This window comes from Amblyomma mixtum, chromosome 1 (assembly GCF_055824585.1).
Source record: "Amblyomma mixtum isolate Tamu chromosome 1, ASM5582458v1, whole genome shotgun sequence".
Lineage (NCBI taxonomy): Eukaryota > Metazoa > Arthropoda > Arachnida > Ixodida > Ixodidae > Amblyomma > Amblyomma mixtum.
In genome coordinates, this window is record NC_143012.1 from 174,208,897 (window position 1) to 174,224,817 (window position 15,921).

A 15,921-nucleotide genomic window follows, 5' to 3' on the forward strand; every position below is an offset into this window, starting at 1 on the left:
CTTTTTTTTGCAGGGATGCAGCTTTGCTTGTCACATCATGAATTAGAAGAGACCATCATTGTGAGCAGCTGGAGGCTACCAGAAGATAAGCATATTTTAGACGTGCTAAATTGTTCAGGCAAATGTTGAGAGTACTTTAAATTTGTAGTTTTCCAGTGCAACGGTGCATGACCAAAGAAGGGAAGAAGGATACTTGAAGAAAACAGCGCAGCAACAGGGACAAGAGAGAAGATGAGACAGGTGCTGACTAGTAACTGAAGGTTTATTGAAAAGGAATGCATAAAATATACTCTCTTCGCAACCAAGAGCGTGCATGAGCTGCGCAAACAACACTGATAACCTGTCAACTTCAGTCATGGTGGTCAGGATACAATAGTTCACAATCATTAACAAGGACGGATGGCCGTTCATGGCTGTGAACTGTTGAATCTTGACCACCATGACTGAAGTTGATAGCTTATCAGTGTTGTTCGCACAGCTCATGCACGCTCTTGGTTGTGAAGAGAGTATATTTTAAGTGTTCCTTTTCAATAAACCTTCAGTTGCTAGTCAGCACCTGTCCCATCTTCTTTCTTGTGCCTGTTGCTGCGCTGTTTTCTTCAACTTGCCGTTTTACTGAAGTTGGGAAGAAGGATAAAACACAGCACTCACTGACAACTGGTTATTTAACGGCGCAGACACTGCTTAAATGCCTTCAGACCAGCGGAGCAGGAAAAAAACAAACTTATCACACCTTTATCATCAAAACTATGAAAGAAACATCATTTCTGTGTTATATGATACAACTGAAGTATTGCTCGCACATTGTGAACCAGCTTTTTTAATATGATGCGTCTCTGTCCCTTCACAAGTGGCTTGCTTCTGCTAAGGATCTTCACACTTGAAAATCTCTGTACAATCACTGCAGTGCTTGACAAGTTTGGAACCTGTCCTCATTCTTTAGATCTCCTGCATGCAGTTTGCATTTACGGGCCTGTAGCATTTTGCCTCCATCGAAATGCAACCACCGCGGCCAGGATAGAACCCGTGTCTTAACAGGCCAGCAGCCGAGCACCATAACCACTGAACTGCCGTGGCGGCTCATGTATGTGTGTGTGTTCCGTAGGGCTGGAAAACTATGAACTTAAATCAGTGATGCTAACCAGGCCAACAACTAACTCTGCTGTTCATAATACCTCTGCTCCTTGTTCCTAAATGGCCAATTAGGTGGCACTGCTACTTTGTTTATTTGTTGCAATTTTGTGCACAAAATGAATGTCTTATATTTCGGAAACACAAAGTCCAGGTGGTGTATGTTTGCAAGGTGTGCTATTGTTGTGTAGATAGTTTACTGAAGTGTTTTGTATTTCTAACATGCCAGTTGAGAGGTGTGTGTGCATTTTCATGCTATGGTAATGTGCCTAGTAACTGTTTAAAACATTAGCTCTGGTTCTTGTTCCTGAGTAGCTCACATGTGTGCTGCTCATCCCTTTTTTCTTAGCTAAGCTACTTCATCAAATTGCATGTTGTAGGTGTCACCATGCATGTATATCTTAGAGCTTAAAGTAAGTGCTCTTGGAAGTCATCTTAAGGTGAATTCGCACGGTGGACTGAATTGCAAATCTTGAGGGTGAACTGTGCATTATGTGGCTTGACGTCACGAATTGACGCCAACCAATTGGTGTCTGCAGATGGAAAGAGGAGGGCGTTTTTTTTCTATTAGGACAAGATCTGCTGTTTTCATCTCATGTGTGAATGCTTTCAGCATGCGGACACTGCCTTTACTTGAGGTGATGCTAGAGATCTTTTTGCGACCTCATCCGTTGTGTGAATATACCGTAAAAACCCGCGTATAATACGAACCCGAATATAATACGGGGCTAAGATTTAGAGACGCGAAATGGGAAAAAAAGTTTCACCCGCGTATAATACGAGTAACACAAGCTCATAGAAGACATTTATTCAAATCGCATCCCGCACTTCACTTCAATTACTTTGTTCTTCAGTAGCGCTTTCTTCGAACATTTCTTTGTCCGACAAATCATCCCAAATGTACTCATCTTCCGTGCCATCGAGGGCGTTCGAGATGCCGCACTTCTTAAGCCCGCTTCAGCCGCCCGGTTGGCGTCACTGCAGGCTCACCTGAGCGCATCCACTCTGCGTAGCACCGCCTGACTGCGTCCTTGAACGGTTTGTTTACACAACCATCAAACGGCCGCGAAAGCTTTGTCGCATTCCGCTGCACGCGAAAAGGGCTTCTTTCTGTTGTGGCCATCCACGAATGCTTCCTTCGACGACACCAAACTGCCTCCCGGCCGCACCGTTGCCGATGTTCTCCGCAGCCAAAATCGCTTGAAAGTAGCCGAGTACTGTTTTCGAGACCGTGACATCGTGCTCTCTAAAACAATATCCACTTCACGAAGCGTGCCTTACATGCTAGCACGTGTGTTGTCAACAGGCGCACGGCACACCGTGACCCCCCGGCGCACCCAACGGATCAACAAAGAAACGACGTCGTGACGTCGTTTGTCGAGAGTAACGAAGCCAAGCCGTAGCCACGCGCCAATAGCGAAGCGAAGCCATAGCCACGCCGCAAAAACGAAACCAAAACATCGAGCAACTTCGAAAATTTTTGTTCGGATCCGCAAATAGTACGAGGCGGAAATTTAGGACGCTAATTATGGGAAAAAACCTCGTATTATACGCGGGTTTTTACGGTACCTTTGATGTGCATTTTGGTGTAAGGACATGAACTCTAACTATACCTAATTCACAGAACTGGCCCCAGCAATGACATCCATCAATGGGGCTAGTGGCAGTGGGCCAGACGAGTTTGGTGAGCGAACCTTCTTGTGATGCATGCCATTTTTTATTTTTCATAATCAAATCGGCCTAAGAAAATGTTCACTGCAAACAAAGGATTTGTCCAATGAGCGCCTGTTAACCCTGTCCTGTGCCACTTGAGGGCGCCTTATCCCCTGAAACTTCTACTCTCATCCTTCCACCATCTCTGCTGTGCCCCTAACTTTGACTGTATGTGCTACATTGACCTTTCTTGAAATTGGTTACATACCCTTCCCAGGCCCCATTTCTTTCTGTACTTTTTATCTCTACTTTGTGTCGCTCTCCTACTCTACTGTGTGATTACATCTATACCTTTCGATAGCTTGCCGTCCTGCCTTCAGTTGCATTTCAAGCCTTTTCATTAAGCTTCATGTTTCTTTCCCATAGTTATCTAATAATTAAAAGCTTTTTAATTGATTGACATCCCCTTTCTTATGAATTAACAAAATATATTAGCATTATTCTGGTCGTCTGGTACATTCAAAGTTGTTAGGCGTTGTACCGTGTACAGGTTGAAAAGTTTTCTGGCACAGTGTTCCTGCTGTCCTTCAGCAGATGCGCAGTTAATTGAACCTGACGTCTTTTTTTTTCTTTTTGCATTGCCTATGAGGCTTGCTGTACTGTCCCTTTCATTTTTGGCAGGATATGCGATTTTTCTGAACTGCTCTCGCTCCGCAGTGTTCTGCTGTGTCTTTAAGGCTCGTTTATGGGGGTTCAACGTCCCAAAGCGACTCGGGCTATGAGAGACGTGGTAGTGGAGGGCTCCGGAAATTTCGACCAGCTGAGGTTCTTTAACGTGCACTGACATCGCACAGCACACGGGCCCCTGGAACTTCGCCTCCATCGAAATTCCATTGCCGCAGCTGGATCGAACTCTCGTCATTTGGGTCAGCAGCCAAGCGTTATAACCACTGAGCCACTGCGGCCACGGTTGTCACTTGTCACTTAGCCCTCATTATTTCACCAGTTATCTTTTTAGCCATCAGTGTTAGTGTAGTTTGAAAGGGTGTGCGCTAAAAAAGACGTACACAGGGAAAAGATAGAGACGACAGGAAAGAAGCGCAACTTCCAACTTTAATGACAACAAAAGAAGCCAGGCGCACATATATATCCGCTGATAAACAGATATGAGCTGCGTGATGGAGCGTGACCCCATCAACCAAACATAAGACAGCGCAAAAAATGCATATCTAAGTGACATTAAAAGAAACCCAAGAAAGTGAACATATCAAACACCTGCCGAGGTAAGGTAAAAAAGTGGGATTCGTATCGGCTGACAACAATGCATAACAACATGGGAAAACAGAGCTGTATGAAAGACGACACTGAAAAAGAGGATAACACCATAAAAAAGGCTAACAACATGACGAAATTTTTAACAAAGAACAAGTGAAAGATGGAGATAAAAACCGTGTAAAGGGTGGTAAATAAAGGCACATTGGAACATCTAAAAGGACACTAAAACATAGAGAGGCGAACGGGTTAATAGTCTAGATGTACCCATCCAGAAAGGCAAGTTCATTTCTAGACAGGTTAATGGAAGGCGTGCTAACGCACTTGTCTTTCCTGAGGTGAATAAAAAAGGCCTCGATTACTTCTCTTTCTGTCTTGTCCTGAGCCTTAGCTAGAAACTTGGTTTCATTAAACTTGGGGTAGCAGTTCTGGCAACTGCTGCAGTGTAACGGAAGGTTACCTCCAGACCTGTTCTTCATGGTGACGTTGTGCCTGCGGGTGCGCTCATTGAAACATTTCCCGGTTTGACCCACATACACTTTGCCGCACGTCAAGGGAATCTCGTACACAACATTAGCAGTGCATTGTGTGTACACGGTTTGATGCTTGATATTACAGGCCTTCTTAACACGCTTCCTGGTCACCATCGGACATAATTTCGCCAGTTTGCAAGTAGCCGAAAAAACCAGCCTAACCCCGTGACGAGACGCAACTTTCTTTAAATTGTGTGAAAGACCATGCAGTTAAGGTATAACCTGCACAGGTTTCCGTTCTGTTTGATGTTTAGCATGCTCCGAGTTTTTAATTTTTTGCAAAAGGTTTTCAGACATGTTCGTGACCAGATTTGCAGGGTAACCTGCAGCAGAAATTCGGTCGATCCGGCACTGGAAACTTTCACCTATCTTGTGGCCGCAGGATTTTTCTAATGCAGATTTCATGCAAAGAGATACTATGCCAAGCTTTACCAGCTTGGAGTGGGCACTATCATAGGGCAAAAGTGACTTCTTTGAGTGCGGCTGATAAGACCAACACACATGATCATTTGTAAAAATAAGCTGTAAGTCAAGAAACTGGAGTCGATCATGATCTGCTCTTTCATGCGTGAATTTTAGACCCCTCGATGAAGAACAGAAGGTAGTGAGAATTTGGACTACAAGTGTATCAGCAGCACAGTATGAAGGTGCGTTAAGAAGGACAAGATAATCGTCGACGTATCTGAAAATACGTGTTATCCCTGTGTCCTTCAAGCTAGCTTCAAGGCGCCGGTCAAATGACGCCAGAAAAATTCCGCATAAGACCGGTGCGACTGAGGAACCTATACAAATTCCGGCTTTTTGCAAGTAAAACTCATCCTGGAAGCAAATAACAGTGGAATCCAAATAAAACAATAGTAGGTCCAGAAATTTTTCAGTTGTGACACCGGCAGAATTTTGAAACCTGACTTCGCCAAATTCTTCCAAATGTTCACGAACAGCATCCAACAACCCGTCGTGAGGCACAGAGTAAAATAAGTCCTCAACGTCAATTGAAAAACCAGTTGTGGCCGATACCTTGCCTCCCTCCAGTACCTGCACCACTTCCTTTGAGCTTCGAACGCGGTAAGGGTAAGCGCCAGCTATTCTGTCCAGTTGGCACCGAAGGAAGTCACCCACAACTTTTTGCCACGTATCCCTTTCAGACACAATGGCACGTAGTGGACAAGCAGGCTTATGCGTTTTACCTGAAAAGAATATTTCGAGGCATCCGGTCTCAGCTCCTTTGACCGCCTCGGAGCATGCTAAACATCAAACAGAACGGAAACCTGTGCAGGTTATACCTTACCTGCATGGTCTTTCACACAATTTAAAGAAAGTTGCGTCTCGTCACGGGGTTAGGCTAGTTTTTTCGGCTACTTGCAAACTGGCGAAATTATGTCCGATGTTGACCAGGAAGCGTGTTAAGAAGGCCTGTAATATCAAGCATCAAACCGTGTACACACAATGCACTGCCAATGTTGTGTACGAGATTCCCTTGACGTGCGGCAAAGTGTATGTGGGTCAAACCGGGAAATGTTTCAATGAGCGCGCCCGCAGGCACAACGTCACCATGAAGAACAGGTCTGGAGGTAACCTTCCGTTACACTGCAGCAGTTGCCAGAACTGCTACCCCAAGTTTAATGAAACCAAGTTTCTAGCTAAGGCTCAGGACAAGACAGAAAGAGAAGTAATCGAGGCCTTTTTTATTCACCTCAGGAAAGACAAGTGCGTTAGCACGCCTTCCATTAACCTGTCTAGAAATGAACTTGCCTTTCTGGATGGGTACATCTAGACTATTAACCCGTTCGCCTCTCTATGTTTTATTGTCCTTTTAGATGTTCCAATGTGCCTTTATTTACCACCCTTTACACGGTTTTTATCTCCATCTTTCACTTGTTCTTTGTTAAAAATTTCATCATGTTGTTAGCCTTTTTTATGGTGTTATCCTCTTTTTCAGTGTCGTCTTTCATACAGCTCTGTTTTCCCATGTTGTTATGCATTGTTGTCAGCCGATACGAATCCCACTTTTTTACCTTACCTCGGCAGGTGTTTGATATGTTCACTTTCTTGGGTTTCTTTTAATGTCACTTAGATATGCATTTTTTGCGCTGTCTTATGTTTGGTTGATGGGGTCACGCTCCATCACGCAGCTCATATCTGTTTATCAGCGGATATATATGTGCGCCTGGCTTCTTTTGTCGTCATTAAAGTTGGAAGTTGCGCTTCTTTCCTGTCGTCTCTATCTTTTTCCTGTGTACGTCTTTTTTAGCGCACACCCTTTCAAATATGAATATGTACCAACTAGCCCGTCAAAAAGCTTTACTACTGTTAGTGTAGCAGCCGATCAACTCTTGACTGAGATGTGTTTCTCATAGTATTAATGTTTCTACAAGTTTTAATACAGCATAACCCTGCTGATGTACTCCTCACGGGACTAAAAAAAATTGGCTGTGGCTTAGCTCAGCTATGCCAGACATACGTAGCGAGAGGTAATGGACCTTCAGAGGCTAGGCGAACTCGTCGAGCTGCATCTTCACGGCGTCGCTTATTCAGACGTTCTGCACGTTCTTCCTCGGTCTTGTCGCCTTTGCCTTGTTTCGTTCCAACAGCTAAGCTTGGTTTGTTTCAGCCTCTCCGACTCGCTCTCCATCTCTGGCCACAACAGCTTCAACGAACCGCCCTCTTATACAGGCCGCTGCTCATTCATTCATAAATCTTTAATCACAAGGATGACCTGAGGCCCAAGGGGGAAGTGGGTTGGTTAGGTGAAGGTGAGGGTGTCGGTCTCTGACATGAAGTCTAGCAGGGCACTGAGCTTGCGCTTGGCGTCGGTACTGGGGGCCGTCCAGTCATCGTATGTCTGGATGTGGTAGGCAGAGGTGTAGCAGGCGCAGAGGCTCGCAGTGCCAGGACAGGTCCAGATCAGGTGGTGCAAATCAACAGAGTCAGCAGGGCAATCGGGGCAGCCGATCCTGGTTCGGTGCCATCGACTCGGGATGTCCGGGGTGTACGCTGCACCGGCTCGCACCTTGTGAGCGAGAACTTGGGCCGGGCGAGAAAGTCCAGAAGGAATGGATGGAGTAATGTCTGGGACAAAGTCCCACGACAAACCCCTCTGCTCTTGTTAAAGGCGTGTGATGATAGAGTCAGGTATTATGAGCGGGATGGGAGAACAATAAGGGTGGTCCGAGTTGGTCGGCTCACGTTAAGGCAATGCCGACGGTCTTCCTCTAGCTGCGCGCCAGCAGCCTCGTGGGTAGTCCTGTTCCCGGTCCCTTGTGCGTGATTTCTGGGTGTCCAGTGAATGCATACGTAGACCTGGGAGGTCTCTTGCTGTGCCTACTGCTATCTCTGGCTCTCCTCCTCCTCTGAAGTTGCACCAGATGGCGCGGCTCCATCTGGCAACGGTTGCTAGCCAGCGGCGCAAGAAGCGGTGTGACCACGGTGTGACCACCGCCGCAGTGAAAATGCTACTTTGCGACCAATAGCTCTTGCTACAAAAAAAAAAAATGCAAGAGCGAGGAAACATTAGAGGCAGGAAGTAGGACAAATTTAAAAATGACAGGAATGAAGAACTAAACACATTTATTGCAGTGCTGGCACTTGAAAAAATCATGCAGCATTGTCTGCTGCATTTTCTTACGTCCGGTGAGGACTACTCATTTCTCCAGAAGTTACGGGGCTATGTGGCTGTTGCGATCATTGCAAACATACTTTCTGAGAATGTCTAATGCCGCTACAGCCAACATAATGGTTGGTTCCAGCGGAGGCTAGCCCTCGTCCTCTTTGTTGCCATTGCTGTGTGCATCCAGAAGTCACAAAAGATGTGATGAGGTGCGGAAGGACAAAATCAATCGCGCCAGCCACACTAACACTAGCAGCACAATTACAAAGAAACAAGGATAGGTGAAGAAAAAATTAGCTGTGGTTTAGCTCTGATTAAACATGGCGAGAAGCGGTAGCTTCATGTGGCTGCGCTTTGCAAAGCTTTGTTTGTTTCTAGTTTCTCGGCTTGTTGAAAGATTGTTGTTTCTTTGGACTTTGCCGCACGTAGCTACGTGAAACTACTGCTTCTCACCAGGTTTAACCGAAGCTAAACCACAGCTGATTTTTTCCTATACCCGTGGTGTTAGATTTTCTGCGTGTGGAGCGCTAGTCTTCCTCTTTGTATTCTTCGTCTTCCTCTTGTTATTCCTCTTCAAACTCCTCTCGAAATCGCCTGTCACTGATCAATCACGAATCGCTCGAATCACAAATTACCATGATATTGCATGAGCGGCTGTGTAACCTAGCAGTTAGTATACAAGAAGCACATATACAGGGTGTCCCAGCTAAAAGTAACGAAGCTTGTAAAAAAGAGGATGATCCTAGCCGAGTGAGACCAACTGAGGGTTGTTGCCAGTCGCATGTCCTAGTCTGTAGTATTTTTTTTTATTATGCAAACATGATTAATTAGCAGAGACTAATTAGCTAACTTTTTAATTATTGCCTACAGGAAGAAAGTGTCAATGCAGGAGTTGTAGATCCCTTTGAAAAATAACCGTTTGCCGTGTTTGCAGCCAAGTACCACTGATACAGCTTCTTTTATTTGACTTAAAAGAAAGCCCGCGAAATACAAAAAGAGCCACGTGATAGGGAAGCAGTTTCAGCGCTCCCAGACGACCAGCCAAGCAAAGAAGCAAAGACATTCGCTTATCTTTGCAACGTTGTCCCGAACGGGGTTCGGCGTTTTGTGATGGTTGCGAGATATACGTAATTAACTCTCGCATCGGCGCTAGGGCGACCGTTTCTTCAGCGCGTGACGGTGCAAGTTAGCGGCACGGCCACATTCCTATCACTCGAGGCGAGGTTACGCGTGAAAAAGCGCTCCATGCGAGCCGCGCTTCACTTCCTTGAAAAGCAGCACCCGCTCACTTTCCATGACGCATAAGCAGTTCCTGGTGCATATCTCGCCACCTCCTCAAGACGCCAAAAGCTGTACGGGACAGCGTTGCAAACATAAGCGGATGTCGTTGCTTGATCGCTCATTTGGGAGCGCTGTAACTGCTTCCCTATCACGTGGTTCTTTTTGTATTTCGCGGGCTTTCTTTTAAGTCAGATAAAAGAAGTTGTATCAGTGGTACTTAGCTGCAAACAAGGCAAACGATTATTTTTCTATGGGATCTACAACTCCTGCATTGACAATTTCTTCCTGAAAGCAATAATTAAAAAGTTAGCTAATTAGTCTTTGCTAATTAATCACGTTTGCATAATAAAAAAATACTGCAGACTAGGACACGCGACTATCAACAACACTCGGCTAGGGATGATCCTCTTTTTAACAAGCTTGGTTACTTTTAGCTGGGACACCCTGTATATCTCCAGTTTTATTGAATTGTCACACCGTGGGTCTGAAGCTTAGTGGTTAGCGCACCTGGCTCTCGCCCAATGGACCTGAGTTTGAATCCCACTGATTGTGAGGTTTATTTGTTTGTTTATTTTATTTGTGGCAGACTTGAAGGTCATGTTGCGTACATGGCGATCTCAGCCGTGCACCTGTAGCAGTGAAGCTACTGCTTCAAAAAAGTGCAACCACTGTGGATGATGATGGCACAGCCTGTCTGAATGCCGTCTGCCTAACACAGTTGTGCTAGACATGCCAGGCCAAGTAAAGCCGCTTTAGAAGTAAACATATGACTGCCACCGTTTCTCATTTAGGCTGGCATGGGGTGTTATTTCACAAGTATTACTGTGTAGGAATGTGGCCGAAGTTACATTGCAACGAACAGCAGGGTTTATAATGCATGGAACCCTATTATCATCATGCCAGATCTAGACCACTACAATGTGTAGCAGCCAGGAAAATGCAGCACCCATCAACTCAGCAGCGAGGTTCTACTGTGCAAAGCTTTCACTGTTACCTTGAGAGCAAAATACTTAATTTTTTCATTTACTTGATAGCCCACAATGTCAAACTGAACTCAGTTTGCTTTTGCTTATATGTGCTGCTGAGGTGCATTGATATTTGTGTACTTCCTTTTCTTGTCAAAAAAGTATGCTCAGCCGAGGAGATGGAGAGCGCCGCGGACTGCCAGCTCCAGCTGCCTGGTGGGCAGGACACTGTGATAGGTTCTGCTAGGGATGATGGAAAGGTGATTGTGCATGTTCTTAAGTCATATAGTGTATCAAATACCATAGTAGAGTGAGTGAATGATTCTTAATTAAATTGGGGCTGGTACATAGTGAAATGGGTACAGTTTAGAGGATGATGCTAGCTTACAGTAGAAACTTATACTAGTCCCAGTAAGTGTGCCGAAAAGGGTAGTGTGCAAAGCATAGATGTGTGGTTTCAGACAATATCATGTAAGGCACAGGTCAGCATTTCTAATTTGTCATTTTTGTACTTCATTACCTGACGATGCCATAATGGGTCTGCAGTTATTCTTGTCCTGAGGAAATTCTTAGTACACAAATAATTTTTGATCATGAGGAGGCTGCCTTGTTCTGTCAGGTATGCCTAGTTGTTGGTATGTGAAATTTATTCTCATTTCTGAAGTTTGTTTGAATTGGGGCAGAGAACATTATTTCAACTTTTGGCGGTATTTGACTCGGAATGAAGAGAAGCTAGAACTGTCAGAAGATTGTGCTATATATTTCCTGTTGCACGCAAGCAATTTCTTTTTTTTCGAATTATAAGGCTAGAAATAAAAAATCTACTGATTTTGGACACTGCTCGCTGTAAAAGAGTGCATTCATGCCTACATAATTTTTATGTTTTTCAGCTGTTTGTTTTAAGTTATGAAATATTTAAAATCCCTTGATTCATTGCTGTTAATGTGTACAAATGCGAAATTCTCCACGTTTGCTGCAGGTCTATGCAGGCAGTGGGCTCTGGATGGAGCCTGGTGCCTGGCAGATGCTCCTGAGAGCACCAACAGACTCAATGTTCTGCCGCGGTGCTACTCAGGTGTATTGGACACCTGATGAGCTGAAGAGCCGCAGCGTGACTGGCGTGCTTTCAAATAAGTGCCGGTCTCTTGGCAGAACAGAGGCGAAACCGGCACTTACACCGGAAAAAGTCTGCTCTGAAAGGTGCTAGTGCTTTTTTTTTCTTTGCTTTGAGTAACACCTAGGCAATCAAACTTTGCTTCAGCCAAATACAGTCGCGCTCACTTACAGAAAGCGTGATAGTCATGGAGATCCTGTTCATTGTATCCGAGGTTTGTAACAACTGCAATGTCCTTATTGCATCCAAAACTGCAAAGTCGGGCAAAAGTGACGTTTAGTTTTTGCAAGGTGTGTTATGCCCATACGTTTCTTCATGCAGGCTCTATCACAGCACTTTCAGAGATCTCCACACTGTTTGTGTGGCTCTCGCTAAGATCCGTTCTGCCAGTAACCTGATTTATCTATTTGGTTGTGAAATTAGCGTTCTCAACGACTGGTGGCAAGTCATTGTGCGCGTTCTCCGATCTTGCTGCGACAAAGATAGTGCAATTGACATATCTGCACAGAATGTATAAATAGCATTGCCCGTTGTTTCGAGTAATCTCTGTCTTTGGTTTTCATGCAAGCATCTCAATGCATCCAACAACACACAGCAGACGCGGAGTGGGTAGGCCCATGTGTCGTCAGCAATCAGAGGTTGCCAGACAAGCAGTCAGTTCGCAAAGGAAACGAAAATCGTTTTAAAGATATCTGCCGCACGGAATCAACTGAAAGTTTTGGGTATTGTAATTTAATGTGTTGGGAATTAAATGCTACAACAAGGGTATGCACGAAAGTAGGCTTCATGGCCCCTTTAATGGCGAACATTCGTTTCTGTGTTTTTACAATGAGAGTGGTAATTCTGAATCTCACTTTTGCATTTATCATGTATCTAGTTGTGTTCAAATGTGGCCTATTTTGTGTTCTATTGTGCAGCTCTGTTTCATATCTACATGGGAGACATACCAAAGGAGCTTGCAGAGAAGAGACTGAAAACCGTGCGCATGCACCTCTCACAGAAGCTGGGGGACGTGCAACGAAAAATTGGAGGTCATGATGTATAAATTTATTTTGCCACTTACCTATGCCGAAGCCGTCAGGCGTCCCCGCCCAGAAACGTTCGTTTCGTACCAGCATCCACCGCAGTCGACACCATTTCGTCCTGCCTGGCCACCACCGCAACGTTTCCGTCCATGGCGGACACCGGACAACCTACCCATTTGTTATGTCTGCGGCATTCCTGGCCATGTGATGCGTCCCTGCCGCCGCCAAGTGTTGTCCCCTGCTGCCAATACTGACCCTCGAGGTTACGCCTACGCCCCTCCCCAGCCTTTTCACCGCACTTCGCCTTCTGAGACCACTGCTTCCTCCGATCTCAGGCCGTCTATTCGCCGCCGTGCTCCATCTCCGCGTCGTCGCTCGGTTTCCCCGATGCGCCGTCGTCCCTCTTCCCCTTCGGAAAACTAGTGCCCGCAGTTCCGGAGGCAAGAACTGCTTGCTCGTCACCAAGCTCAAGACCTCGACTTTCGCCGACAAATGTGATCGCGGTTTCTGTGGAGGGCACCGATGCTTTCGTGCTTGTTGACACCAGTGCTGCTGTATCTGTACTAAGTGAGAAATTGTGCCGCCAGTTACGAAAAGTGATGACTCCGCTATATGGTTTTATGCTTCGCGCCGCTAATTCGCAACTTATTGCGCCTTTGGGGGCATGTACAGCCCGAGTTACTATTCAGGACGTTCTGTATATTGTTGAATTCATCGTCTTCCCATGGCCGTCTCACAACGTCATCTTAGGCTGGGACTTTCTCTCCCAACATGACGTTGTCATCGACTGCGCTCGTTCCGAAGTCGCCCTTCTTCCCTTCGGCGACGACTCTGTGAACGCTTCCACTAACTTGTGCTCCAAGCTGACTGTGGCTGATGACGTCATGATCCCGCCGTGCTCTGCTGTGCTCGCCTCTGTTCATTGCGACTCTGGATCGAACGGCCCTGTCATCTTCATCCCGTCCGACTCCTCTGCTTCTCGCCACTGTCTACCCCTGCCATTCGCCGTGCTTGCCGTCTCAGCCGGCTGCAGCGCCTTGCCCCTGACGAATCCATTCCTGTGCCCCTCCACTCTTCTTCGTGGTGAATGCTTGGGATGTGTCCAGCCTTTCGCTTCCGTCGTCGCCTGGGACCCTTCTGAGGATGACTCCTGCCGCCTGCAAGTGTCTTCACTTACTTCCTCCTCACCGTGTCCTGATCCCGTTCCCGAGGCCGTCTTTGTGGGCTCAATCGACACAAATCTTTCGCCACCGGAGAAGACCCAGCTTGCGGCCCTGCTAGATAAGTTTCGGTCATCGTTTGACTTCTCTCACCACCGTTTTGGTCGCACTTCAGCTGTTACCCATCGGATCGACACTGGCGCCCATTCGCCGTTGCGCCAACGCCCATATCGCGTCTCGGCCACCGAACGCCAGGTTATCGACACCCAGGTCAATGATATGCTGCAGCGTGGCGTCATACAACCATCACACAGTCCTTGGGCTTCCCCCGTCGTCCTTGTCACCAAGAAAGACGGCTCTATCCGCTTTTGCGTTGACTACTGGCGCCTCAACAAAATCACCCGAAAAGACGTCTCTCCGCTACCCCGCACCTCCACCAAGATGTAACGGCCTTTATTGACAGTTGTGAAGGCCGGTTAGAGCGGGCAAGGACAGGTCCGGTCCCGGAACAGTTCACGCTCTCGTCTCGCGCCGCGCGTCGGCTCTGCTGCTTCAGCTGCCGATCGTCGTCTTCTCATCTCGCGCCTCGCCTCGGTTCTGCTGCTCTGACTGCTGATCATCTTCCTCTTTACAGGTTTCTATTTTATAATAAAGCTTTCGTTTGCCCTAAATCTGGTTGTCAGTATATATATCGTAGGGCATTACAGACCCTTTTGGCCAGCTTAATTGGAAAATATTATTAGTAGCAGGCGCTGCCTTTTTGCAACAGCTTGCGATACACTAATCGAAGAAGCTATGTTATGCGCAATGTGCAGCACACATTTCTGAGTGATGAAAAAACTTATCTATGGTGCGCCATTAGGACTGGCGTCCCTCATTAGGCCTAACACTATCCCGATACCTGCAAGCAGGATCTGTGCCAACAGGCCGACGCCATTAGAACCAACAGGTCTGACACCGACAGGTCCATCACCATCAGGCCCATCACCAGCAGGTCCGACAGGTCCATCACCAACAGGCCCGACAGGCCATCACCAACAGGCCCGACAGGCCATCACCAACAGGCCCGACAGGCCATCACCAACAGGCCCAAATTACGGGTTCCTTCAGCCTTCAGACCGATAGGCTGAAGGAATTTTTGACTGGGGGGTTCATGTTCCAAGCAAATGTACCCGGCTACTTAGGACGTACAAGGCCACATTCGAATATTTGTCCGGCCAAGGTACACATGCATGATCACTCTTCTCGCACTGTTTTCGCCCAAACCGTGTAGCTGTTGCTGCTGCACTGCCGGAGATCTGAAAAGAAGGGACCTGTGTGTGCTTCAGCTCTCCACTAGCCATGAATTACTTGCCCATCATCCGCTACCCTATGAACATCAGCTGGAGAGCAGTGCCGAAAAATGGTGTCCTATTCGTCGTCCAGTGTCCTCGGGCAGTTGTGTAAAACAGCTATAGGATCCAACCGTATTGTAGATGCCGTGATGTCTTGACAAAGGATCCTCCACCGGTTAGCCAAAATACCAAATGCGTTGTCTAAATTGGCCTTGCTCGACAAAGCGTGTAGTTAAGTGTCCTTCTTTCTGAATTTAGATTTCCTCCGGGAAAAGCCTCATGGGATTTTCCCTGTCGGAAGTCCTCGTCTCCAACCATGACATAGGGAAGTGTTGCAGAAGTGGCTGGGAGCAGTCTTGGCTCTGATGTAGACAGGCGGCGTGCTGTTAACTTCTCGAATTCGGAGTCATTGAATAAGCCAGTTTCTCCACGCCAACATTTTCCAATATCTACTAAAGTGAACTGGCATTTGGCTTCACACACAGCAAGTAAGACTGTGCTGAAAGTGCCCTTGTAGTTATGGAATATACTTCTAGAGTTAGCAGGAGCCTCTATGTCAGCGTGTTTGCCATCAATTGCTCTAATATAGTTTTGGAACTTCCCAAGGCTTTCACACTCGGCAGCTATACGTCTCCAGTCGGCAGCTGTTGAGTGTGGGAGGTACAAGGGCTCGGGTATTTGTTGCAAGGCAAAGCAGGTTTGCCTCACTATACGGCCAGCCATGGTGTCGGAGATCCTATATGTCTTTGCTATAATCCTCATCGTGGAGCCATGTGCCCGGTGCGTGCAAGTACAGAAAGCCTAGTGAGAAGCATCAATCGAAAACACTGAACATATATTAAAAAT

The 15,921-nt window shown here is 46.5% G+C and overlaps 1 protein-coding gene and 1 pseudogene across 1 annotated transcript; one reads left to right on the forward strand and one right to left on the reverse strand.

The window, feature by feature from the left end:
* The window catches only part of LOC149369869 (uncharacterized), a 29,597-nt pseudogene that overhangs the window by 12,970 nt on the left and 706 nt on the right, over nt 1-15,921 (reverse strand).
* LOC149369870 (BEN domain-containing protein 5-like) lies at nt 1,273-11,649 on the forward strand. The gene is made up of 3 exons (XM_089567440.1): nt 1,273-2,815; nt 10,605-10,702; nt 11,422-11,649. The coding sequence occupies exons 1-3, from the start codon at nt 2,770-2,772 to the stop codon at nt 11,647-11,649; spliced, it is 372 nt and encodes a 123-aa protein (XP_089423566.1). The 5' UTR covers nt 1,273-2,769.